The sequence below is a fragment of the Meleagris gallopavo genome, chromosome 7 (assembly GCF_905368555.1).
Source record: "Meleagris gallopavo chromosome 7, MGAL_WU_HG_1.1, whole genome shotgun sequence".
NCBI lineage: Eukaryota > Metazoa > Chordata > Aves > Galliformes > Phasianidae > Meleagris > Meleagris gallopavo.
In genome coordinates, this window is record NC_139410.1 from 25,406,606 (window position 1) to 25,433,808 (window position 27,203).

Below are 27,203 nucleotides of genomic sequence, written 5' to 3' on the forward strand. Positions count from 1 at the left end.
GGGCATCCACCGCAGATGCATCCCTGGGGTATGAAACCCTTGTTTCCAGAAGCAGAGCTTCATTTTTAATGCCTCTGCCTGCTGCACCTTGGCTCCAGCCTGTTGCCTTCAGCTAGCCCCAGGGAGTTGGTGGGGTTTCTGATCACTGCTGACCTAGATTGGGACTGAACCAGTGACCTACATATGAAGGGTGACATACTTCAGCAATCCCCTGAGCCAGCATGTCCCTCACCTGAGTGCAAAGTAAACTACATGTTTTGGACTATGCTAAATGGCTTGCGATTCACCCTGGCTGTGATCTCTGCCAGGTGAACCAGGTGATGCTGGGGTTTCACAGCCCAGGCAGCTTAACCCTGAGCTTGCAAGCCTGCAGAATAGAGTTGGGAAAAGCTGGGGGATGTGGGGCTGTGAAGCCAGATGTGTTCTGAGCTTCCTGCCAAAGGCTTTGGCTGTTTTTAAACATAAGAAGCAAAGGAATTACGGTCAGTCTGATGCATGGGTCAGAAAGTTTGCTGAGGTTCACACGAGACAAAGCTTGTTTTTGCAACAAAGCACAATAGCAAGCTTATTGTTGCACTGAAGCACCTACCTGTGACACTGCATCCTCTAAGAAGTCCTGGCCAAACTCAGTCAGTCACTAGCCAAAGTGCTACATGCTGTTTGAAATAATCCCTCATCGTTTCTTCTCCTCCCACCACTGCAGCCCTGCATTCAGCTTTCCCCACCCCATCAACCCCGTGACGTACCAGCAGATCCTGACCCAGCAGCGAGGTCTGAGCTCTGCTTTCGGGCATACTCCTCCCCTCATCCAGCCGTCTCCCACCTTTCCCCCTCGGCAGCACATGGCCGTCATCTCCGTCAACCCACCTCCGGCACAGATCAGCAGCAACAGCAACTGCATCTCCGACTCCAGTCAGGTAGGGGTGGCTCTCACCTTACAGCACTCTTTATTCCTCCTGACAAAGCATTTCGGGACTTGTCACAGTCAGATTCTGCACCCACTTCCCTCCTTGAACACCCACACACTCACATTCCAATGCAGGAGCCATTGGCCTTGATCCAGCAAAGCACTGAACATGACACACAGGGCCATCTCAGGCAGCAAATCTCCTTGAGCACCTGTCACATGCTGCTGAAGTCACTGGGATTTGGCACATGCTGAAGTGTTTTGCCACATAAGCACATGAATGCTGTGAATCAAGCTTTGTTGGTCTTTCACCTGTCCCTTTTTCCTACTGATGTGGATCATGCAGATAGTTTTAAAGCATGTGGCTCCTTCCCTCACAAGCAGGTAAGTGCATCCTGTGTAGGACCTCTCACCATTTTAGATATTGTTCCCTTTTTTCAGTTGTCACTTTCTCTCTCATGTCTCTGCTGTTGATTTTAAGTTTTACAGAATCAAAGGCCACATTTTGAGTATTAGGAATGCTGCAATGTATATGAAGTCATACACCTCACCTGGTCCATTCCGATACCTGTGCACTCACACACACACCTCTGTGTGCACATACACTCCCTACACACATATGCAGTGAATATGTGTAGCACATTTTTAATCATTTTTCCTTCTCCTTTTCATTCCTTTGAAGTTTAAATTGCAATTGCTTTTCTCCCCAGAGACTTACTTCACCTCATTTCACACCCGTTTCAAATTGTTGTTTTAGTTGCACTATACTGAACTTTTTAGACTGGTTTATTGTTTTAGGATTTCTCATGGCTGCTGAACTGCAAACTCTGTTTGTTATTGAAGGTTATTTGATTGATTGGTTTTGTTTTCTTCTCACAAACTGGCTACCAAAATAATGTGGCTGGTAGGAGTTATGCCTCTGTTTAATAACTTGCATGACCAATCTTGAGCAATTAGCAAGAGTAGTGTATTTAAAATGTTAATGTTCCAATTTTATGAGCATACAATGGGATTTTTTTTCTCATGAAGTTGTTTTCATTTCTTAAGAGCTTAGCAAAATATACACACTGCCTTTCATGCACCCAGCATGAAGGAGCCCTCACATGTAACAGAGGCCCCCACTCTTCTTGGGAATTCATTTTCTCAACAAGTCATTTCATCACATTGAGAAATAAAATCGTGGCTTGGGTGGGTCTTACATAACATTTTCATGGATCTGACAGGGACTGCATCATTCTGAAAGAGCCAGGCTTGCTGATGAACTTGCAGAAGCTGATGGTGCCCTTTATTTTCCCCTCTTTCTGCCTTGCACAAACCCACAGAGGCTAGTTTTCACATGGAGCCCATGGCAGCAGGCCAGTATGCCATTATCGCCATCCACTCTTGACGTTCAACTTTGACTGATTATTTAGTTAACTTTGAACAACGCTGTGGGCTGCATTGAGTCTCTCATCCCAAACCCTGTACCACATCTTGCCTGGTTTTCCTTCCTAGAGCAAGCAGAGCAGCGAGTCAGCCGTGAGCAGCACCGTCAATCCTGTAATTAACAAGCGCACCAAAGTCAAGACCGAAGTCGAGGGCTTGCCCCCAGTATCCCCAACCACGCAGGTAACCTCCTTGGTGCGAGACGTGTTGGGGCCCGAGGCAGCAAAGCTGCTGGGTCTTCTTGCCTCTGGGAACGATGCTCTTGGCATGTTTTGATGCAGTGACTGAGGGAAGCATTCAGAGGGTGCTTAGGACTCGGCATGCAGCTGCTGTGGTTGGATACAGACAGAGGAGGGAGGGAATATTTGAAGCGTGATAACTTTAAAAAATGGCATTGGAGTTTTCTGTGCTGCAAAGCAAGCAATATTGGTGTTTCAGAGCAAACATAGATTACAGGGGATTCTTGCATGTAGGTAGAAAGTTTGCGAAAAAAAGGACTCCTTGATTCAACAAGGAATTGCTCCTAGCAACATCCTTTACACCAGTGTCACATTTGACACCAAGAAGGGTCCAAAGCCACTTGCTTTCTTCCCAGAGCTCTGTGATTGCAAACTGTTTAATGGCTGACAGTATCCATCTGACCATCCTTTATCACAACTGTAAACTATCAGGAGTGCTCTGGGCACTTCATTTTCATGAAATATTAGGCCATGTTATTGTCAAGCGAATGGAAGAGTTGATGACAAATTTCTCCTCCTGCCCTGGTTCAGGAGCAGGTCTCAGCATGATGCATGGGGACAGCAATGTGTGCAGTCATCAGGGGGCTGGTAAAATTGATGAAGATAGCATATCAGGGAAAGATAAACATGCTGTAGTCAGCACGATTAGGGCAAAGAGGCATCTCTCTGGAGCTTTGAGTTTAGGAGCGCATCCACACACTGCTGGAAAAGCACATGCCCCAAAAAACCAATCTGGCCAACACCTAGGCTAATAGACAACATGTTTATTTCCTGCAGCAAATGAAAAAAGATTTGAAAGCCATCACCAGCTTTCTAAAGCATCTGTAGCAGAGGAGCTGTGGGACAGACAGCTACTTCCTTGATGGCTGTCGTTGACAGCAAAGAGTGCCTGTAAAGCACCAGCCTGCTCTCCTTGCAGCTCTGCCCCAGTGCTTCATCCATTGAGTCCCACATGAAATAAGCACTGCAAGAAGGGAGGGAATTGTTTAAAGTGGTGCATAGAGGCTTGATTAGAAGAACAAGATGAAATTAAGAGAAAGAAAATGTGTTCTGGTTATCTAATGGTTCCTAATGAGGAAATGTGTGGAGTAATACCCCAATGGAAGTGTAGGTTTCACATCTTGCAGCATTTCAGTATTGACTGAGAGATTATTGGAAAGTGCCTTGTGAAAGACAGTCCATTCCAGGCAGGGAGAGCAAGTTAGAAGATTGAATGTCACGGGTGTCTCCTTTTAAGCTGGTCTAAGCAACAACCAGCTTTTGAAATGTGGGGATTTCCATTCTGCAGGAGACTCTGCTGAAAACCTGATTACTGAGGAACAGCCATCCCAAAAAAAGCATCCATATGTGTGTTTTGTTTTGGAAATGCTGCATTAGAAAAACCTCATGTGAGTTGTGGTTTGGGTGTCTAAAATCCTTGTCCAGACGGTATCTCCCATGCTGTTGTGTACTTTAAAAAATGTGATCTAAACAAGATCCATGGATCCAAGTGAAGCATCAGGCAAGACAGACCTGAGTTACTGCGCTCTTATGCTACCACAGTAGCTCCAATGCAGGCTCAGATTAATGTTGAATTGGCCAGAAATGAAATGTGTCAATCCTCTTCAACAAATTAAAAAGGTTTCTGTTCAGTTTTTTCAGCAGAAAGTAGAAACATTTTGGCAAAATGATATTTTTAGGAGAAAATTTCACTTTTCCAGAGATGGAAATAAACATCTCAATAGAAGTATTGTTCACAGCTCAATCAAATAGAGCTGCTGGAAAAAGAAAGTGCTGTTTGAACTTTCTGAGGCAATTGTTCAGATATACTTTAAATCTCCAGAAATCTTTCTGTGAATTTCTACAGTTTCCTTTTCCAGGAGCCACCTTGCAATACATATATATATATATATATGTATGTATGTATGTATATGTATATATATATGTATTTAGACAAAGAGCTAATTAAAACAAATCTCTTCCTTTCCATATCTAAACCATTGAACTGAAAAGTCACAGCTGGCATGTATGTCATGAGCTAGTTAATGAAAATTGTTGAACTCTCATACAGCAGATCGTACTTTCCAAGCCATAGAATGCCGTTAAGTCATTAATCATTGCAGCCTCTCGGTAGGCATTGCAAAGATGATGATGGGGATGGAGATGGCGGCCAAATAAGTCCATCTGGGCAGGTCAGAGACAGTTTGAGATGAATCTAGCTGTGGCCAAATACTTATGGGGCCAAGCGGAGCATCAGATCACAACAAAAATGTCTGATGGAGTCAGTCACCCAGGTGCTCCTGTGCCCTAGAGGTGGGATGATCTGTGCTGGGCAGAGGTAGTAATTGGGAGGAAAGGGAATGAAGTGGGTCAAAACCAACAGGGTTTGTTTTGCATTGCTAAATTCCAGAGTCAGCACTGGCTGCTGGCTGCCTTGTCTGTAGTGCAAGTAGCTGTGGCTCACACTGTGACCGTTGTCCCTCTGACTTGTAGTAATTTGCATTCATGTTCTGTTACACTGTTATGTAGGTGTCAATGTTTTAATCCTTGCAGCAGCCATATAAAATATCTTCTGTGATTCATTTAGCTCTGAGGAGTTTGGTAGACAGAGAAGTTCAGGGGAGAGCTCACAGTGTGCCTAGCATTAGATTAACTCATTTATGAAGACTCCATACTGGAGCCAGAGCCCCTGGATCTCTGCTCTGCAATCCACTCATCATGGAGTCTTGCTTAAGATTCTTACATTTGCCAGTCCCAGAAAGTTCTGAAGGCTCAACACTTTTTCCATGTGGAGTGTCCCGCTGCCATAAATTTTTGGGTAACAGTTAAGCATCATTTTCTGATCTACTGAAAGATAAAATATATGCCTCTCTGCAGCCCATATCAGGTGAGACTGATAACTATAAACTTTGGCTGCTTTCTTCATGCTCGTATTTCCCTCACCTCCACAGATCATAAGTGTTGCTCCAGCAAAGGACAAAAACAAACATCAAAAGCTTTTTCCTTTCTCCAGCCTTTCCTGCAGCTGCTCCTGACCTGACTGGAGCCAGCACCACTGCAACCATGGCTTTGGGGTGTTTCGTGAATTGTCATTAACTCTGATCCATTTCTGCCAAAACTCCTAACTCATTATTTCTCTGTAATCAAGGATGCTGTGTTGCTACAATGAGCTCACCTTAGTGATCAGTTGGTACCTGCCCTGTAATCTATGAGTGACAGAGGAATTCAGATGAAAGAAGTTCACCTTATACAATGCACTGTTGTGTCTTGCAGGAGCATCTGACAGACCTGAAAGAAGATCTAGATAAGGATGAATGTAAACAGGAGCCTGAGGTTATTTATGAGACGAACTGTCACTGGGAAGGGTGCACAAAGGAATATGACACTCAAGAGCAGCTCGTCCATGTGAGTAATGACTGGGAGGAAACTCCAGTGATAAATTTGGGTTTCTGTGCACTTGTCCTCATTTTTTATCACTAGCTGCTGTACAGCCAGAGCTCACTCTGGGAGCTACTAAAGGTGCAAATCAGAGATACGATGTGTAAACACTGCCAAAGCAGGTTGCTGCTCCCTGAGGAGTTTAGCTGCAAGAAGCGTCTCATAGATTATTTGATGTTGCTCTCTCCCCAGCTGCTGAGGCTGCAGTTTTGGTCTCCCTCATGCACAATCTAGTAAAAGAAGACCCATGCATAGGACCTGATCAGAAAATGGGGAGAAGAACTGAGTCCTTCTCTCAGGCTGTATTCATTGAGCCTCCTCATACAGCTACACTAGTGTGCCAGGATGATCTATACTATTCACAGATCTTGGCCAGTGGCACAAGCTGTGGGGCTGTGTCACTTAGGGGCTGTTGACATGCCCAGCTCATTCCTCTCACCTCCCTGCCCATAAGCAGAAATAGAGCACTTCCAGAGTGTGGAAACATGCTACAGTGTCTCCCTCAGGGTCTGAAATAAAGGAAGTGGGCTGATTTTTTAAAAATTGGGAAATAAAGCTTCAATAATCACAGTGATGTCCCCAAACTAATGTCAAAGCTGCTCTCTGAAGGATCTCCAAACCAAGTCATTTGAACCAAATTTTCAGTTCAAATTAATTCCAAGAACCTTTTATGTGCTTTGCTTTGTGGAATCCACTGTTTGGTTTTTCTTTGGCTTCTGGGGTTGACAAATCCCTCAAACTCCAAGCAAGTCCCTGAGAAATCTGTCTGAGCCCATCCTGCCCCCAGCCCAGCAACCTCCCAGTCCTCATTTGGGCCTGTGGTGTGAGTCCTGCTTGTTGGACACCAGCCTGGGCCTGCTGGGAATTCATCAGCCTCAGCAACCATGCTGCAACCCTTTGCTGTAGGTCTTCATTTTACTGTAGTCATGTTTAGATGCCAGCAAGTAAGCATTAGTCTCTACCCCTCAAGTTCTACACACAAATGTAACCTTAGCTCAGAGAGACTGTGCTCCAAATGATCATTTGGGGCATTTACTCTTCTTCAACCTAAGGCTAAACACCTGCCCAACCAACCAGATGTCACCCATTCAGAACAACAAGTCCTTGAGGACAGACAGATCTGGAAATTGTTTTCAAGGACCAAATGAGCAATATGCGTTTCTGTTTAATGGATTGCACATTGTATCTCAGGGTGGTGCCTTATTGTAGTTAAACCACAACAGCCATGTCGGATGGGCTGGTCTCACTTCTGTCCAACAGTATTTGTGCACTTCCCTCTCAAACGTAAGAAAAACCCTTTAACTCTGCCCAGTGCAGGGCAGATCCAGGCAGCTCAGCACAATTTATTTCCAGAGAAAAGCCAAAGAAAAATATTTGACAGAATGTCCAAGATTTTCCTAAATTTGGATGGTTATAAAAACGGATATGTCTGTACTATGATTACTAGCAATGTGAGGTTGTGGATTTGGGATGCCCAAAATACACGTGTAAATGAAATACAGATGTCATGAGCCAACTTCTGAGAAGGTGGCATCCCACCATGCATGGAAAAAATGCTGTTTGTGTGCAGAGCAAAGTACTTGAACATGCAGGGCCTGTTTTGCACACGCAGTGGGCAATGTGCTTGTGGGAGCAGTGCGTGTCAAAAAGGAGCAGCAGGAATGAGAGTGTATTTTTTCAAGCACTGCTACTGCTTCCAGCCTGGAAGACTGCACACATCTCAGAGCAGCCCAAGGAAAGCCATAAGCTTGTTAGGGGTTTAGTGGGGGCTGCAGCGCAGTGTAGTTAAGTGTGGTAAGTCGTGTGACTGTTCCTGCACGGTGTGATGGGAAGCAGATGTTGCCCAGACAGTGAGTTCATAAGCCTTAAGGGGGGCTGCAGTCCTCCACCAATAAAAGTGTCTTCCTCTGGCCCAAGGGGAACCCAACAGGAGAGCCCACACGCTTCCTGCTAGCACTGCTTTGCATAGTCTTGGTTGCAAGTCAGATTCCCACGCAAACAGAGCCAGGAGACATCTTTGCAGTCCGGTTTGGATATGGTTTAATGTGTCCATAGGTTTCCCAGGGGGCTAACCAGATCTCTGCCAAAATATCACATCAGTGACGTGTTATAAAATCAGAACCATAGGCAGCTGTGCTCCAGTCTCACCCAAAACCTAATCCAAACCTGTCTGCCACAGCCTCCTTCCATCATCCAGGCATGTGGCAGGTCTTTGTCCCCAGGCCTGGGTCATGCATACAGAATGCCAGGCTTGAGTCAGCCGGGCCAATGAAGGCACACTGCTCTGTTTTCCTGAGTTTCTGTGTCCTCACACTGCCCTGCCACCCCCAACAAATCTAATCCCAAGCCACAACATGTGTGCCTGGCCTTGGCCAGGGGGTGGAGACGTGGACTGGAAAAAAATCTCAGCACAAAAAAACAAAACCCAAACCCAAAGTGGTTTATTTTAGGATTTCCTGTCAGTGAATGTCTGCTGAAAACACGGGAGCAAGGACAGGCATTATTTTTGGCAGCAAGACCCCATTCAGAGAGACAAGGCTGCTGCTGCAGCCAGGCTGCCAATGGGCCAGTTTCCGACTGTTTATTTTCATCAGGGCTTCATCTGCCTCTGAATGGTGAAAAGCAACCCTCATCTTCCTCTCAGGGAAGATGAAGGCATTGTTCTGGGGCTGACTTTTCAGCACCCAGAAGGGGGATTTTAGTGACCCAAGAAATCAGCAGTCACTGGGACCACCAAGCTCTACGTAGCACATAGCTCTCAGCTGCTGTCATTTCCTGCCTACCCCACTCTGAGGCAAGTGGAGGTTTCAGGGCCAGCACCATCTGGCTCATCTCCTCTGCCCCCTCTTTTGGCATCTCTCCAAAAAGGGGTCCTGTCTGCGTGGTGTGGTGTGGGAGGTTTCAGCACACAGAAATGACACTGTCATGAATCATAGAATATTCTGAGTTGGGAGAGACCCATAAGGATCATTGAGTCCAACTCCTGTCAACTAGGGTCCACTGGCATCATCCTCCCTTCACCAATTAGCACTGAGCACCCCCAGGAGACACCAAGAGGGCTCCTTGCTCCCTGGCACTGCATGTCTCCATTGCTTTTGCAGCACTTATGGCAAACCTCTGATTTATAGCTGCTTTGGACCCAGCACCCAGCTGGACATGCCAGACCACAGCACTGATCCCTCTGTCCCTGTGGACAGAGGGGTTATTGGGGTTATCTGTGCACCTGGCACCCAGGTGCAATGCCCAATGACAAGCACTGGGGAGGGCACGGCTGGTTTTGGGAACACCATCTGTGCTTTGCTGGCATCAGCTCTTCCAGAAGTGACCTGTTTCTCCCTTCTCTCCCACTAGCACATCAACAATGATCATATCCATGGGGAGAAGAAGGAGTTTGTCTGCCGCTGGCAGGACTGCACGCGGGAGCAGAAGCCCTTCAAAGCTCAATACATGCTGGTGGTGCACATGCGAAGGCACACTGGAGAGAAGCCCCACAAGTGCACGGTGAGCTGCCGGGGGCGTGCAGAACTTTTCAGCTTGTCAAGTGGGACACTGAATTTTGGGTCACACAAACCTGTGCAGGCAGGGTCATCACTGCTTGCAGGTCGCGCCCTGGGGACAGTGCAGGTGCACCTGGAGGAGGGCAATTGAGAGGTTGGTGGGCAAAACTGTATTTTGTAGAGAGAGTGGGTTCAGCTCTACCACTGAAATACAGAGTGACTCTGGACAGGTCACTTACTGTGCAAAAAAGGCAACTTAGTGCTTGTGTCCAAGAAGAAAACTCAAGAACCTCACACTATAGGGAAGCAGCCAGCCTTGGTTGTGTGTAATTCAGCGTCACATTCAGCATTGCCCAGCACTACTGCTGGGGGCTGCAAGTTTCCTGCACACATGTACCCGGGCGTGCACACATGCCAGCTCCTCCTGCCTCCCCTGTCTTAATTCAGAGGTGATGTAAACCCTGGGGTGCTTAAACCTTGGGAGGAGCTCTGTTCCCAGACCTTTTGCATGCATACAGCATAGCACCTAGCATTAATCACTCACTGAGGAGCAGTGTAGGGTGTCGTTTTGTATCTCAGTCCTGTGGGTAGAGGTTCACCTCTTCCTCAGCCTTGAGGGATTGAAACCCATGTCTCCCATCCCGTGTGGAGTCTCTCCTCAAGCCACTGGCTGATGTGGGGCAGCCAAGGACGCATGAGAGGGAACACTGGAAAGAAGGGAGCCACGGAGTTCAGTGGCTGTGGCCAGCTGGTAGGAGAGGAGCTCATCATCTCTTCCCACGTATACTTCAGCCTTAGGGTCCAGCAATATCTTTTGCTATCTTCTGCTCCCACCCTTTTCCTCTTGCCTGTATCTCTTCCACTGCCAGTATTGTGCTGTTCCTCTCCCCAGGGTCTCCAGGATGAGCCTCTCTTTCTGCTTGGCAGATGTCTGAGCCCTCCTCCAGTATCTTCCTCCTTTTCTGCTGCATTAGTCACTTCCAGCCCTGCTCACCCCAGCTCTGTCCCAGCTCCTGCTTACAAATACTAGGATATGTATTATTTGCTTGCTGCACAGCTCTTTTATCAGTCTTCCAGCTCTGTGTTCATTTAATTTAGAGCCTAAGCTCCCCAGGGCATGGGGCCTGTCTTTTGTTTTAATCTTCTAAAGCACCTTGCTCAGTTCTCGTGCTTTACCAATCTTACGTTCGAAAGTATCAAGGTGTATTGATCCATGGTGTGCTGCAAAGTAAGCAGGAAGGGAAGATTAGCCCTGCCCTCGCAGGTGGAAGGACTGAGAAGGTGAACAGTAGCAGGGACTTTTTCAGTACTGAGATGGAGCAGGAAAATCCTGTGCTGCTCAATCCCACCTCACTCCAGTCTTGATTTTCTCTCACTGGAGCAATAACAGGACTGTGGGAGTTTGCAGTCTTGAGCCATCCTCTGCCTGCAGGAGAACTTTGGTCTTTCTGTGTGTGATGTGTCAGAGCAGCTTTCTCTGAAGAGGAGTGCTGACCATTTCCAACTGCCTGCGATACATGGAAGCTCTGCAGATAGTGCCCTTCTTTGGCACAGCATTTCTTGCCCAAGTCTGGCAGTGATTTTTCCAAGTACCATTCATTTCAGACAAGAAGTCTGTGGTGTACATAAAGCTACAGATGAACCCCATTGCAGCTTGGGATCCGGTAAAGAACTGTTTCAACAGATGACAGCCAGAACTCCCACCGACATAATCAAATCCACGCCTGAGAGTGGGAACAACCTCTTTGAACGAACATGGGATGCTTTGCTGAGAAAATCTTATTTGAAAACGGGACCTCAGAATTTTTCTTCTTTAAATGCATGTTTTGTGTCAGTATCCAGCAAAACCAGAATGGACGCTTGAGTTGAACTCATGCTGAGTTCCTTTTGTTTTTCAGCAAGTGGAATGATGTGTTTCAGTAACCATAAATGACTCCAGTTGTAAAGGACTGTCTGCCTATGCTGAGGGAAGGAAATGCTATACTGTGCTACTTCATAGTAACAGCATGTTCCATGGGTCTAATGGGCTGAGGAAGGTTGTCTGAGGAAGGCGCACCAGATTCATCCCACCCAAACATACCTACAGAAAGGATAATCTCTTGAAGGATGTTCCTTGAGGAGATCTGGGTATCAGAAGATCACAGATCCCTTATTTCCACCATCCCCATGCCAGACCATAAAGGGATACCCGAATAACTCTGTGTCTTTTTCAGCACAGTGAAGCTGTATGGGATCATCCTGTGCCCATGTGCTGGGATCCTAGATAATAAGGAGAGAACCTAGTTAGAGGAGCCTTATCTGGGCAGAGCCAGGACAGCAGCACTACTTAGGTGCAGGAACTGCTGCACCTAAGTTCACACCATGGTTGGTGTGAGGGCTGCATTCAGCCAGAATTTGGAAGGAAAGCCCTGCATTTCTTAAAATTCAGCATTTGTAAGTTCCCACATGCTTCATCAAAGAGCATTTAAGACAACCTCTTGGATTTGAGTGACTGGTGAGATCCTTCATGCTGCAGATGGGGCAGGTGCAGGGAGAAACTTCCAAGCAGAGCAGAGGGTGGCGGGACTACATCTCCTGAAGTCTGACTGTATCTCCCAAGCTGCTCCTTCTCGTTGTGTGGGCAGCTGGTTTCCTTCCAGGAGCAAGGCTTCTGCCCTGTACTCTCGTCCAAGAATCCATCTGTCTTCAAGATTGAGAGCCTTGTTTTTTAAACTGGTAATGTCAGACAGCCTGACCACAGCATCTTCCGAGAGTAGACCCAAGCTGTAATTTGGGAAACTTCAAAGCTTGCTAGATTTTTACTTGTGTGTTAGAGAATGGTCTGATCTTTCCAGCTCTGGAGCTAGGGAAGCTGCAAGGCTGGTCAAGCTGTCGAGAAGCCATCAATTCTCTGGATGAGAGGAAAGGATCTCCATCTCTGAGTATGTTAGTTGCAAAGGGATGGCTAAGAGTATAGAGAGCTGTTCATCCCCACTGGAAAAAGCAGTTTCTTGTTGAAATGTCAGGTGTGTACCCGACAAGGAGCAGCACCTTAAGTGTGAGTCACCACTGAAACTCTCAGCCTGCCTAGGGAGGGGAATTCTCCCAACAAAGTGGATGTTGTTCCCTAAAACACAAGCCCTTTAAAGGGAAGGGAAAAAAAAAAAAAAAGAAAGAATGAGAAACAGATGAGAAGGGTTTAGGCAGGAGGGAAATCAATTTTTTCTGGTTAATTAATCATCCCTCTCGTGTTGTTTTGGTTTTTTTTTTTTTATTTTAGTTTGAGGGTTGCTCCAAGGCTTACTCCCGCCTGGAGAACTTAAAGACACACCTGAGGTCCCACACTGGAGAAAAACCTTACGTCTGTGAACACGAAGGCTGCAATAAAGCCTTTTCCAATGCCTCGGATAGAGCCAAGCACCAGAACAGGACACATTCCAATGAGGTAAGCCTGGGCTCACCGCAGCTCAACGGAGGGCTTTTTTTTAATTTTGCTGACAATAAACATGCACTTTACATGCTGGATTCATGTAAAAAGAAACCTGCTGTAATGAGAGGTTTTTCTTATTTTTTAATGGGATTTATTTTGCTGAAGAGCCAGACCATATTAGCTTTATATTTATGAAAGCCATGTTTGAAATCATAAACAGATGTTAAAGTATGCAAACTTCTTAATCGGCTTTGGAAATTAAAGTGAGCATTTTCCAAATTCATAATTTTTAATAGTGTGAATAGGACTGTACGTTTGTGCATGTGGTGTTTCATATTAGTGTGGCACAGACTCTCAGTAGTATAACAGCTACCCGGGATTCTGACACACTGGAAATAATACTTCCTCCATCGTTTGATGTACAATGATAGAGCACAATGCAATGCTTTGTTAACCTTGGCTAATTAAGACTCACTATTAGTACTAGGGGAGCAGAGGAAATTGCCTTTATTGTAACGCATGTGATGGTCTGTTGCAATCAACCATAGCTGACGATTGAAATTTATATTACCACTAATTAGCTGACGGGGGGAGAAAAAACAACACTCTGAAGTTCTAATAATGTTTGCAGCCATGAAGAATTCAGTCTGCAGCCTAATTTGCAACTGTTAAATATAGACTATTGGAGAATGGAATGTCATGGATGAGAGCTTTTTAAAACGATGCTGTGTCTACAAAGGACTTTTGGGGAGTATTTCTATCTCTGGTATCATAATATCTGCCAGTAATAACCGCAGCTCGGTTGAAGCTCTTCTGTTGAAGTCAGAATAAGGATTCAGACTCTAGGGTACCCGTTTGTTCTGTGTGATGCTGAGACCTGGATCCCAGTACTATTTCAATTTGTTTGGGTATGATCCCAAATGCCAGGTTTGTCCATTGCCTTCCTTAGCAAGATGAAGGTTAAAATTAACCTGTGTCTGCACTGGGGTTGATTCAAAGCTGTGCAGACACTGAGGTCAGGAGTGACCAACAGGACGTGCAACTTCCCACTTGCTGAGCACACTAGTCTGCGTTCTCAGTAGCTGGTGTTTGGTTAAAACAAAATTTGTTTTCTGTTAAAGTTTCTTTACTGAGTGGTAGATAGTGTGATTTATTCTCACTGATAAAACTTCATGTGTTAGAAATAGCTTGTTTTCCAGCCCTGGAAGCTTCCTATGCCTTCCTCCAGAGTTGGATGCAATGTCTCTTTCACTTTTGCTATTTCCCTTCCACAGCACTATACTGCTAAGCCACTCTTCTTTCTCTCAAGTTAAGTACGTCAGTCAAGACACTGAAGTCTCCTGCTAGTACAGCACTGTTTCCTATCTTAAATCAAATTTGTGTGCCTCTTCCATCCCTAAGGATCCTTACTTGAATGAACCAAGACTTCTAGTACAACATTCAGTACTGGATACAGACTCTCTGACCAGTTTGCGTGCATTGAAGCACACGTGAACTAATCTTATTATGTGAACTATTTTTTGCCCATAGATCACTTGAACTCTGATCCCTAGAGCTTTTCCAGGATCCCTCCTAGACATGCCAGAGTCTTCCCTTCTCTTTGTCTGAGAGATGTCCCATATTCCTACATATGGAATTTTGCCTTTGGCTGTATTATTACATTACATTTCTTCAAATAGGTTCAGCTTCCCAAGTGATCCAGATCAGGAGCTGCACAGAGTCTGTGATGACACGACTCTTCATTTGAGCAAAGCTTGAATGCAAGGTGCCTGCTCCTCTGCTTTCCCATTTTGCACAGATGTGAAACTATAGGGCAGTAACATCCAGCTCCTTGTGCTCCTGACTTAATGTGCTGATACCCTACACAGACTGCATCCAACAACACAAAGTAAAGATTCAGATAACAGATAGGATTCTTTCCTCTTCTATTGCATTCTGTAGCATTGAACTGTTTAATGTTGCTTTTTTAGCACAGGGTGGTATCTGCTCTTCAGAATCAGTTTTAGTAGCAGTAATAATATTTCTATAATGCCTCATAGGAGGAGTTGCATGAGATTCATAAACAATTTTACTTTTTGTGCTTTGGCTTACCCAGTGTTAAAATATGTTAAATGTTTACCTCAGTGTGGTGTTACAAGCATTTAGTTTATTCAAATGACCTGCCAAGATCAGCCAGGAAGCATGCTTTTGAATAAGAAACAGATTTTGGGTGATTTTCATGTGATTATAGTTGTGATTATAGTACACACTCCTTTGTATTTTTTTACGCAAGCTTCTGGATAACATTGGAAAACAGATTAAAAAATGAGTAAGAATGGCCATTTTGGGAAGCCTTCAAACAGCCTCTATAGGAGTGTTTTTTTTTGTGGATCTATTCCAGTGCATTGGCAGAAAAATACTTAGAGTAGCTGTGAGGCTGAAAGTGGAAATTGTGATGAATTCAGAGCTTCCAGTACAGCAGCATCAGCTCAAAGAACTGTGGTGCTAATGCTCTTCGAATTGGAAGCTCAATAAAAAAAAAAAAAAAAAAAAAAGTTAAAAGAAGAAAAAGAAGAAAAGTATCCATTTGCTGACTTCTGTTTTCAGAAGCATGGCTTCATCCTTGTTTTCCTGTGGCAATCAATGATTCATGAATTCAGGACTAGAGCACTATCGTCTGTAAAAACATTGCATGTCTGTGGTTTGTTTTGCACAATAACAGATTGCAAGGTGACAGGTGCTGGAGTGGTATGATAGATTGTCTAGGGTTACTCTGGTCCGGCTTGGTTTTGCTGGAATTCCATCAGCCAGGTCTCAGGCATTTTCACGATGCAGACCCCACCTTGGCAGAGACAACGTGCTATGGCCAGTCCTCTACATCACCTCTCGCCCATTTGTAATCAGGAAACATTCCTGTGGTCACCCGAGCAAATACATACATGGGAAAGTAATATTAGGAAAGTATTTCATGAATTCTTAGCTGTCTTTTAATCCAACAACTGAAAACAAGGAGTTTAGCCAACATCAAATGACTGGCCAGGTCTGTGTGGATCAGCAGCAGCCCATATATCACATCGGGAGTATCTTGGTCTTGGACAACCCTGTGGAGCAGATGCCCCATATTTTGTTGTTGCCAGCAGCCATATTCACTATATTCTCTTAGCCCATATAATGCACCTGGAATATTTGGGCTTGCTCTAAGTATAACACAATATCTGCTTTTATTTACAGAAACCCTATGTCTGTAAAATCCCTGGCTGCACAAAGAGGTACACAGACCCTAGTTCGCTCAGGAAACATGTCAAGACTGTACACGGACCTGATGCCCACGTCACAAAGAAACAGCGCAACGACGTGCACCCAAGGCCACCTCCTCTCAAGGAAAATGGGGACAATGAGGCGAGTGCCAAGCAGAGCAGTAAGGTGTCAGAGGAGAGCCCCGAGGCCAACAGTACCACAAGGAGCATGGAGGATTGCTTACAAGTCAAGACGATAAAAACAGAGAATTCTGTGGTAAGAGCAGTTGCTCTTAGCAGAACTCACACGGTTCCTAATTTCTCCAGTACAGTGGGGGCGTGAAGCATTGCATGCCATTTACAGTTGCTCTTCAGCTGCCCACACCCTAGAGTTCAGGTTCAAAGATGAGATTGCAGGTCAGGGCACAGTCCAGAACATTTTGTACTTTCCTACCCAGCAGCACAAATTTCCATCCATGGAGTCACGGGGGCTATGTGATATCATGCTTGGCCCGCCTATGTTGTACACTTGGGTAAAATGTGGCAACACCACAGATTTGCAGTACCCTCCTCACCAATTTAAATTGCACAAGAGATGTAGGACACAGATTGATTAATGTATCTTTAGGCAGAAGTCCATCCCTTTTCTCCCTCCTCCTTCCCCACCTCCCTCACTGTTCTTCTTTCACTGGAGTTAACTGGAGGGGCCTCTTGAGATCATCTTGTCCAACCCTCTGTCCCAGCTAGAGCTAATTGCTCAGGGGTACATCAGTTCACTGCAGGACCCCCATATGTCAGGAAGGATTGCTGTGGGATGATAGGGTGGGGAAGTGATGCCTGCAATAATCAGGTGAGCTGGAATGAACAGTCCTTCTTATTTGACTCACAGAATATGAGCTTGCAGTCAACCGTGATCATACTTTACAGCCCTGTGAGTTGCCACAAGCTGAAACAAAGACTATTTAACAACATTCCAGCCATTACAGCAACTCCACAGTAGGCAGTAGCATGGTCAGTGATGCTAACAAAGTACATACAGTGATGGGCCCAAGTGCATTCAAAACTCATCCAGCACATGCAGGGAGCCCACCTGCTCCTCTGCATACTGCTGCTGGTGAAGGAGATGGGGCACTGAATGCATAGGAGCATTTTTGCCTTTTGATAGTTCTCTTCACCTTCATTCCTGAAGTCCTGGTCTCTTGCACCAGCTCAGAGTGTGGCAGAATATGGGCCGGATGTGGCAGAAAGAAAGGCCTTCGCCTTTGAAGGAGGATGTAAATACAGTCCCCAGACTTCTTGGTAGAGCTGGAAGGACTTTGAACTCCAAAATATATATTTTCTTGACTTGAATCCGGCTAAAAGATCACTGTTCCAACCAAACAACATACCCTGAAAGGACAAAGATTTTCTGAAAAAGGCTAAGGGATGTAATTTTTAACAAATTAGTAATGAGTTTCATGTTTTGTTTATGAAGGATTTGAGCATTTTCACATCCAAAATGTCTCTGACTAAAAGAACAGTTTTACCTTAATAACACTCTGCACTGGGTTATAAAAATGGTCCGTGAGAATTGGTGAACAGAATGACCTCTCTCCAGTACTTTTCCTCTGTGTGCTTTTTTTAATAATGAAAAAAAAAAACAAAACCGCCACAATCACAGCTCCCCACCCAATTTCTTCAGAAAGTGTGGGCTTGTTTTCCTAGCTCTCTGTGCTCCCAGGGCTGCATCCAAGATATCTTACTGACAGCAGGACCCATGTGTCCGCTGCTCCTCTACACTCTCCCTGTCCAGCACCTCACTCATGCATGAATAATGAGCAGCATCTATCCTGGAGGATCATCTGATGTTTCCTGGTTAAAATCAGTGGTGAGAGGGGTGAGATGTTTCACTACTTCCCTTAATTCTGAGGCCCTGTGTGTCGATCCAGCTTTGGTCTAATCCTAAACCCACAGAAACTGGTGGGAGGGCTTTCCAAGGGGCTTTTGTCTTGGCCCAAAAACTGAAAAAGGGCATTTAAGAATGGTGGAGAGAGAAGTTTTACCAGGGTCTGCAGTGATAGGACTAGGGGTAATGGCTTTACACTAAAAGAGGGGAGATTTAGATTAGGTATATCCAAGAAAATCTTTCCTCAGAGGGTGGTGAGGTGCAGGAACAGGCTGTCCACAGATGCCCCATCCCTGGAAGCAGTCAGTATCAGGTTGTGTGGCACTTTGAGCAGTCTGATCTTGTGGGAGGTATCCTCATGGAGGGGTGTTGGACTAGATGACTTTAGAGTTTCTTTCCAACCCAAGCCATTCTGTGATACTATGGCAGGGAAGGCAGGGTATGGAATGAGGAAATATTAGCAATTTGTGTTGTATTCTGCACTCCCCTCTTCCTCCATATACTAACATGGTCTTTTCTGTCGTTACTGTCTTTGTCCTAACAACCTGTTCTTTATTCCTGCTTACCCTTCCTTACTCTACCTTCCTAAGGACAGTCGGTACTAAGGTGAGCAAAGAAATCCTTTGTATTAAAATTGCTGAATAAAGTACGGTCTCTAGCAGACCTCCTGTCTCCAGCTAACCCTGCAGAGAGGAGGTGGAGGCATGCAGACTGAAGTGATGGTGGGGAACAGAGGATATTTATTCAAACACAGAAAAAAGAGAACGTAACAGTGTCTCAGGACCCTCACTATCCCGTTGTTCTGAATATCACAGCTCACCATTAAGTCCCAGGATTGCAGTCTCTGTCATCCTGATTGAAGGGCTATGAGGCAATCAGAGCCAGTCAGACCTGCCAGTGAGAGCTGCTGTAAAACAGTAAAACATCACCGTGCACTCCCACCTTGGCCTCAGGCAAAGTTTGTTGCCTTTTCAGTGCTCCCACTTTCTGACAGTTGCTGGAGCATGGGCTTCAAGCAGAGAAGCTATGTGTGCTGTCAGGTAGCACCAATGCTACCTCAGAGAAAGTTCAGACCTTTTAATGTCTATAGCAAATAAACTACCCAATTCTAATGCAATTTCCAATGTAAATAAATTAAGTATTTATGCTGCTTATCTGTCTTATCTGTAAGTGGGAGCTTGCAAACAGTGAATGAGGTTTTTACCTAGGTGGGAAATTTGTCAGCTAATCCAATTATATGATAGAATGGACAGAAATACGTTGTCTTTGAAATATGTAGGCTTTGATCCTATGTTAGATAAGCCAGTGCTTGCTGCCATATGCCTTGCACCAGGTAACATGTGCTGCTTTCCTTCAAAAAGCTTCTGCCCCTTAATATTTTACTGGAACATTGTTTTGTTCCTCTCCATCCTCCACTGGAACACACCATAGTTTCTCCAGCTGGAGGTGATGCCTTGCTCTCCTCTCCAGGGAAGCTGTCCATGTTCTCTGGTAGAGCTGAGATCCTATGGTAGAGAAGGGTAACATGAGGGGAAACCCATTGAGGGGTACTGAGCTCCTAGTTTCTTTTCACTTGTCCAACTCCTCCTCTGTTCCTTCCCAAGATGTGTCAGTCCAGTCCTGGTGGCCAGTCATCATGCAGCAGTGAGCCGTCACCCCTGGGCAGCACCAACAACAATGACAGTGGAGTAGAAATGAACATGCACAGCGGGGGAAGTCTGGGAGATCTGACGGCGTTGGATGACAACGCTCCTGTTGTGGACTCAACGGTCTCATCTGGTAATTTGACAGTCAGCCTGCAACTGAGGAAACACATGACAACAATGCAACGACTTGAACAGCTCAAGAAAGAGAAACTCAAGACAGTTAAGGATTCTTGCTCATGGGTGAACCCAGCTCCACAAGGCAGAAACACCAAGCTGCCTCCCATCTCAGGAAATGGTAAGCCATGGGCCTAGGCCTTGTCCTGAAGGAATGCTCCAGAACTTGTCTCAGGTCTCATAACCAAAAGTCTGCCCTGTAGGATTGTTTCTTATGATGTCTGAGTCAGTCCTTGCTGGATAGAGATGTTAGGTAAAATGGAGAACTTGAGTGGAAGCACAGCTGTCTGGTTATGTGCAAAAGAGACCTGGACTGCAGAGCTGTGAAGGGAAGCAGAGGAATCTTATTTCTGGCATGTCCAGAACCCAATTGCAGAAGTCTTTAGCATCCTAGTGGCAGCCACAAGACTACCTGGATTTGTTCCAACAGTAACAGTTCTCCAAGGGCTGGTGTGTTTCCAAAGAGACTGCTGGAGCAGAGCAGCAAACCAGCCAATTCCTCCATACATTTTCTTGCCCCAGCAGGCTTTTTGTTACTTCAAGAGTAATAGCCATTAGCAATAATGGCTACTGCCTACAGGTTCATGTACTAGATTTCCACTGGCTGGAGATTCTTGATAACGGTGTCTTTATGATCCCTTTTGTGCTCCTCTAGTTTCTTTGCCAAGAAGTCTCAAGGTCCTTGTTTGCACTAAACCTCAGGCTTAGTATATTGAAGTTTCTTGGTTTAGTGTGGGAAGAACCCTTGACTGTCAGTTTTTGATCTGGCAGCCTCCTGTGCCTGACTGTTGTGTTTCTGTTCCAGTAAGCAGCTGCAATTGTAGCTACTCATTTGCCCTATGGTATGGTTCAAACCAGTCCTATTTTTTCCCCGCTAAGAGAAGCTCATGTGAGGGCACTTCCTCAGCAGCTGGGCTTAGGGGTGCCTTAATGTGTCTCTGTTTTGGAACTAAGAACATTATCAACTGGAATTTCTCAACTGACTAAATCTTCTCCTTCCCCACAATCTTTCTCTTAGGCTCTATTCTAGAAAACAGTGGTGGTTCTTCTGCTACGCTGCCTAATCCAAGAATAATGGAGCTGTCTGTCAATGAGGTTACGATGCTGAATCAAATCAATGAGCGCCGTGATAGTACGACAAGCACCATCAGCTCTGCCTACACCGTGAGCCGCAGATCATCAGGGATTTCCCCATACTTCTCCAGCCGCCGCTCCAGCGAGGCTTCACAGCTCGGGCACCGTCCCAATAACACGAGCTCTGCTGACTCTTATGACCCGATTTCAACGGATGCTTCTCGCCGGTCAAGTGAGGCGAGCCAATGCAGCGGGATGCCGGGCCTACTCAACCTCACACCAGCTCAGCACTACAGGCTGAAAGCCAAGTACGCTGCTGCCACAGGGGGCCCTCCTCCAACACCTCTTCCAAACATGGAGAGGATGACCTTGAAGAACAGAATCTCACTAATGGATGGGCCAGAGCCCACCTTGCCCTCCATTCGCCTCCCACCAGGCCCCAGGCGTTGCAGTGATGGCAACACCTATGGCTATACATCCGCTGCAGCATTTCCCCATGAGGTTCCAGGCAACTGCACGAGACGGGCAAGCGACCCAGTGAGGAGACCTGCTGGAGAGCCCCAGGCCCTCCCAAGGGTTCACCGCTTCAACAGCACCAACAGCATGAACCCCTTCCATCCTCCACATCCTGCAGACAGGAGGAATTTCAGCATGCAGAGCTATGGGCGCTCTGATGGGAGTCTTGCCCGGCACAACTACTCGCCCCGGCCACTGAGCATCAGTGAAAACATCGCCATGGAAGCCATGTCTGGGGAGGCAGAGGTGCCCGTTGGAGATGATGACATTATGCTGCCAGATGATGTGGTACAGTACATCAAATCTCAGAATAACGGGACAGCAGCTGAGAGCACTTCCATGGGGTACAGCAATGAGATGCAGAGCTTCCAGGGAGGTGGGAAGCTGCAGCCACCAGCCTTTCCCAACCAGCGCAGGATGGCGGTGGCCGAGGCGAGCGTGAGCCATTTGGGGCCCATGATGGCAGAATGTCCCATGAGCTTTGACACGGCCTCAGACATGAATAAAAATAACATGCCTGTCCAGTGGAACGAAGTAAGCTCGGGTACAGTTGATCTTATGTCCAATCAATCAAAGCAGCAGTTTTCACAAGGGAACTTAGCAGTGGTCCAGCAGAAGCAGAACTTTGGTCAGTACCAGAGCTACAACCAGCAGCAGATGCAGCTACCAGAGAACAGCATGAATGTAACACAGCAGAGCTTTATGCAAAGAAATGTGGGCATGGATGGGCAGAGGCTAAACTGTATGCAGCTGCGGCAGCAGCCGATGAGCCTAGGCCCAGGGATGAACCCTGATCTGGGCTCGCAGGCAGGGTATAACCAAGCTCATCAGATGCTGAGCCCCAGTGCAATCAACGGAAACCCAAATCAGCTCTCTCCATCTTGTAGCAACATGGCGACAAAGCCTGGGCCCCACCTCCACCCTCAGCAAATAGACATGGCGACCGACCCATCCTTAATGGTCAGCAGCAACAGCGAGCGCACAATGCTGAACCAGGTCATGCACGAACCGAGCCAGCAGAACTACTCATCTCAGCCAACCCACATGAACTTCCCCATGGCTCAGGAGGCTTTCCATCAGCCCATCATGCCCTCCAACCAGCAGAGCTTTGAGCCCCAGCAGAGCATGATGGGCTCAGCGCAGACGTATCCAACTGGCATGGTCCAACCTCGTCCCCCCGCTGAGCCCAGCCCGGCCAACAGGCCTCGAGGCCTCCGCACCGTACAGCAGCTGGGCTACATGAGAACTCCTCACCCTACAAACACCATGAGCCCAGGCCAGGAGGCGATGGAGGCTGTGCATAAAAGAACCGGCGACATGTTGCCAGCATCAACCCAACAGTGTGCAGATGGCACGAGGGAAAATAATTTGATGTACTATTATGGTCAAATCCACATGTACGAACAAAACAGCGGCTTTGATAATCACTCGGACTGCAGGGTCAGGCAGCAGCAGTGCGCACTGAGCAGCAAGCCGGCCGCTCTGCCATCCCCGGGCACCAACCAGGTGTCCAGCACGGTGGACTCGCAAGGTCTTGAGCCGCCCCAGATAGATTTTGATGCCATCATGGACGATGGGGACCACTCGAGCCTGATGTCAGGAACCCTGAGCCCCAGCATCCTGCAGAACCTCTCCCAGAACTCCTCTCGCCTGACGACTCCACGAAACTCTCTGACTCTGCCCACCATACCCACGGGAATAAGCAATATGGCAATAGGAGATATGAGCTCCATGCTGACCACCCTGGCAGAAGAGAGTAAATTTCTCAACATGATGTCCTAACAGTAAAGCACAAGGCCTGAGCGCTATCCAAGGGGTCTGTGTAAAGCAGGTTTATCAATGTGCTTTTGAAAAATAATCTGTTCCAATAGAGTAGACTTGTTTGTTTTTTTTTGTTGTTTTTTTGTTTGTTTGTTTGTTTGTTTTTTTGTAAGTATTAAATACCTTAAAGGGATTTAAAGTAAAAAAAAAAAAAAAAAAAAAGTAAGTCTCTGTACAGAGCTATGTAAGCTACATCCAGGCAGATCAGCACCGCAGAGGTGCATCTCTAGTATTACTTTTGGCTTTGTTCCCCAGAGCACTGAACAGTATCGCCACCAGGCTAGGAGACTGCATGGTTAAAGACGAAACCTCCTTTCCTCCATCCCTGTAGACAGCACTCCCCATCATTTCCCATTAGTTATGTTTGCAAAAATTCCAGTTTCAGCCCACCCCAGAAAAAAAAAAGGGAGGACGTGATTTTGATCAGAATTAAAGCCATACTATGTATACCACTCTGATGAGAGCAGTGGTTAGTTATGTCTCCAAACAAGCCCTCTGCCAGCAGTATTGTTTTGTACCATAAATACCTTTGTACCTTGCAAAGAACATGGATTCCAAATGGCTTCTCAGCAAAGTGCCTTACCGTGCTTTCGTGTTTAATAGCTAAGGCCTCTCTTCCTTTAAAAATCAAATATAGTGTATTGCCAGAAGCGTATATGAAATGTACATTTATAAAAACATAGCAGTGTTTCTGAGAAAACATTGGAAAGACGCATTGATGAGACACTTGAAAGGTGAATGCACTCTTTGATCAGATGTGTTTACAACATGGTTTATATCAACTGCCGAGTGGAGCAGAGGCCTGGGAACAGCAATCACTGGGAAATAATCCCCTGTGGCAGGAAGGCTGCAGTGTGCAGGCTGACACACGCACAGCTGTGCCCTCTGAGCGGTGCTGGGACTTCTGTAGGGTCCTGAATACCTTTTTAAGCTTGTGTTTCTGAAGCGTGCATTACCATATCCCCATGCAGCTTTGCCACAGCTTTGCTTTCCTTTGGGTTTTTTAAGATAAAGTGCTCACACATTAAAAAGTGGTAGAAATGGAGGGTGTTTGGTTGTTTCAGCCGAGTCTGCACTGTAAGAGCAAGTTGGTCTGGCCAGGGTTTGGCTGGGTGATGTACTCCACGCAGGGCTCTTCCGAGGCTCCATGTATGTATCAGGCACGTGACAGTACTAATGGGAGGCCAACCATGAGCTAATGCACACTGCCCTGCAAGGAGGCTTGTTGGCACCCACCCAGTGCTGCGTTAACCTGTCTCCCAGCTTTAGTCAGCATGAAAAGAGCTGCTGTATTCAAAAAGAACACCCTGGCCAACCCACAAACTGCTCTTTGTACCCAGACTGGTTCAGTTCAGCACTGCACCTGCAGTCTGCAATGTAGGCAAACATCTGGATAGTCTCAAAACAGGTATTTGAATCAAAATACTGGCTCTGTCTGGGAGAATGTCTTGCAAACATTCTTGGGGAAGAGGTGGGAGGAGCAGGGCTTCCCAAAACCAAATCCTCCACCAAAATATAACTGCTTCTAGCTGTTTCCAGGCCAGACTCACCTGGCACTGAAGCCAATCCTGGTAGTATTATTTATTTTTGTTGTTGCCAGACAAAAGGGTAGAAGTGGTGGGTGTGTGTAGGCAGGAGGCCCTGCTTAAATCCTGATTGTGTAGGACAAGGATGATTCTCCGCATCCTGCTCTCATAGCCCCATATGTTAAGGGAACAAGCATGGCATCCTCCCTAGGTTCTCACAGTTTGACCAAATGCATCTTCAGGGCCTCACTCTCCCCTTCTCATCTCCCCTCCATGCCTCTGTCTCCATCCCCTGCATCAGACGACAGCAGGTCTGTAAAGTGCTTTCTGGTTTCCCAGCATCCCTGCTTTCCTTTTGCAGAAGCTGATGTGTCAGGCTCACTGCTCCCAGCTGCTGTGAAAACATCACATGCTATCTCCAGGAAAACTTTGTGCTGTTTCGTACCCCAGCAGTTGGGGTTGGCAGTGGTGGCTGGGACAGCCCTGCTGCCCGATAGCCCTGAGCACAGCCAGTGCAGGGAGGTGCTGCTCAGCATCTTGCAATCCCATCCAAGCTCATCTCAAATGCAAAGAGTGTGCACAGGATGCTCTCACCTTGAGGTCCCACATCTTAGGTGCATGAGGACAGGAAAGCAAAGCAAGGTGTCTGGCTGTTGGTTTGTGTCTCTCGTGAAAGGTATGTGTAAAGGGATTGTTTTATAGTCTGCTGTATATATTCTGCAATTGCTGACCTTGCCCTTGCCTTTGCATTTATGAAAAGAGGGCAGTACGTATTTTAGGATGTTGTATGTTGTCCTGGACACTTGGAGTGCAACTGCGCATCCCATGTGATGAGTCACTTCAGGCCTTCGTGTGTCCTTTGACTGCTAATCTGATTTTTTTCAACAGCCGCATGGGGCAGCAGTGTCTGCTGAGTCCCTCTTCACAGATGTCTCATTAACAAAATATCAAACTCAAAAGCAAAACCAAATCTCCAATGACTTGAGATTTCTCAGACTTTCCAGACATGGTCTTCCTTCATTTACTGAAATAGTATTATAATAACCATTCCAGCACTGTATATATTATGTATAGAAGACATCATTACTAAAAGTACTGTAGGTGAATTGTTCTGTCAAATTTATATCTTAAGAACATTTTTAGCTGTTTTCTACATCGTAAGAACGGAGGTAACATGCTGAAACTGTATATAAAACTTTTGTACATTAAAAAGTAATTTTTTTCGTAATTCCTTGTGCCTGTTATCGCCTCTTATTGATAACAGTGGCTGGCATCCATCTGTCATCGCCACAGTTGGACTCTGGTGGTGCCTAGGAATGGATGGTAAGGAGCTGGATGGGCCTGGTGTGTACCACTGCATGGATGTGCAACGGTTCTGCCTTGAAGAGCTTCCAGTCAACAATGCAATGGAGATGGCAGATAGAGATGGTGAGGCTGGGGTCCTGCAGAGAGTACAGCCACATTGCCCAGGTCTCAGAAGAGGTGGCTTGATGGAGGTTGAGGTAATGCAGCTCAGAGTGAGCTCTGGAAAAATTTAGCAACTGGAAGGTTCATGGCAAAACAGCTCATTAGCTATCTTGATTTGTGTCCAAAAGGAGGCAGATCAGTAAAGATGTGATGGACACTGACACTGACTAGTTGAAATTTGGCTTTGGAGAGACAAGAAGTTAATTTGTCCTCTATATACATGATGGGAAGTGATACAGTGAGGAACAGATACATCAGTCATGAATCACTTAGAGCCTGGTCTGGCCCATTGATGAGAAAGTTCCATTTAACTGCAGCAGGAATTAGCTCAGCCACTCAAGACACTGATTTTTCAATTTAATTGTATAGAGGTGGGTGGACGTGGACAGGGCTAAAACTTTGGAGGGGGGCAGGAGGCAGTTAGCTGGTCATAGACTTTGAATTAAGTTGGCTCTTTAGTAAAGCAATTGGCCCATGAATCAGTTACGGGACTGTGCACAAAGGAACCAGAAGTTTCATGCAGAAGCATGAAATGTCCTCATTTTCCTTCAGGCAGGATCCCTGGTAAGTTTGGGGCAAATCCTCACCCCTTCATCTGGGTTGCGTCATAGTGACAGGAGATTGACATATCCTAAAATGCAATTAATTTTGCCTGTTCTAGATACTTAGTGTAATGTTAATCATCCTCTAGAAGACACCTCTCATTCTCTTCATTGATTTGAGACCCTTCACTGATTACACAGGTACTTCCACAATTGGATGAGATGAATCTTCTGATTCCTCCTGTGGTTCCAATCTGGGCATCTGCAGCACATTCTGAGGTTGAGCCAAGGAACAAGATGTTGATTAATGCGTTAATGATCCTGCTAGTCTGCTAATCCAGTGGATAAATATCACACCCTTTTGTACTGTCCAAGAACTACAGAAATCACGTTTAAAAATGCAGTAATATTATTAAAGGGAAATTGTTCAGAGCTTTTTTATC

General features: G+C 46.0%; 1 protein-coding gene across 5 annotated transcripts in view; it reads left to right on the forward strand.

Moving 5' to 3' along the window:
- Nucleotides 1-25,979, forward strand: part of GLI2 (GLI family zinc finger 2) — a 178,006-nt gene extending 152,027 nt beyond the window's left edge. For 4 of the 5 annotated variants that reach the window (XM_085227967.1, XM_085227966.1, XM_085227968.1 and 1 more), the window contains 8 exons: nucleotides 704-917; nucleotides 2,402-2,515; nucleotides 5,824-5,955; nucleotides 9,340-9,489; nucleotides 12,745-12,909; nucleotides 16,105-16,386; nucleotides 19,599-19,935; nucleotides 20,833-25,979. In XM_085227967.1, the coding sequence (XP_085084093.1) occupies nucleotides 704-917; nucleotides 2,402-2,515; nucleotides 5,824-5,955; nucleotides 9,340-9,489; nucleotides 12,745-12,909; nucleotides 16,105-16,386; nucleotides 19,599-19,935; nucleotides 20,833-23,186 (3,748 nt within the window). In that variant the 3' untranslated portion in view covers nucleotides 23,187-25,979. The remainder of the gene's footprint in view (nucleotides 1-703; nucleotides 918-2,401; nucleotides 2,516-5,823; nucleotides 5,956-9,339; nucleotides 9,490-12,744; nucleotides 12,910-16,104; nucleotides 16,387-19,598; nucleotides 19,936-20,832) is intronic. The other variant, XM_085227969.1, reaches the window with a different exon arrangement.
- The last annotated feature ends 1,224 nt before the right edge of the window (nucleotides 25,980-27,203 follow it).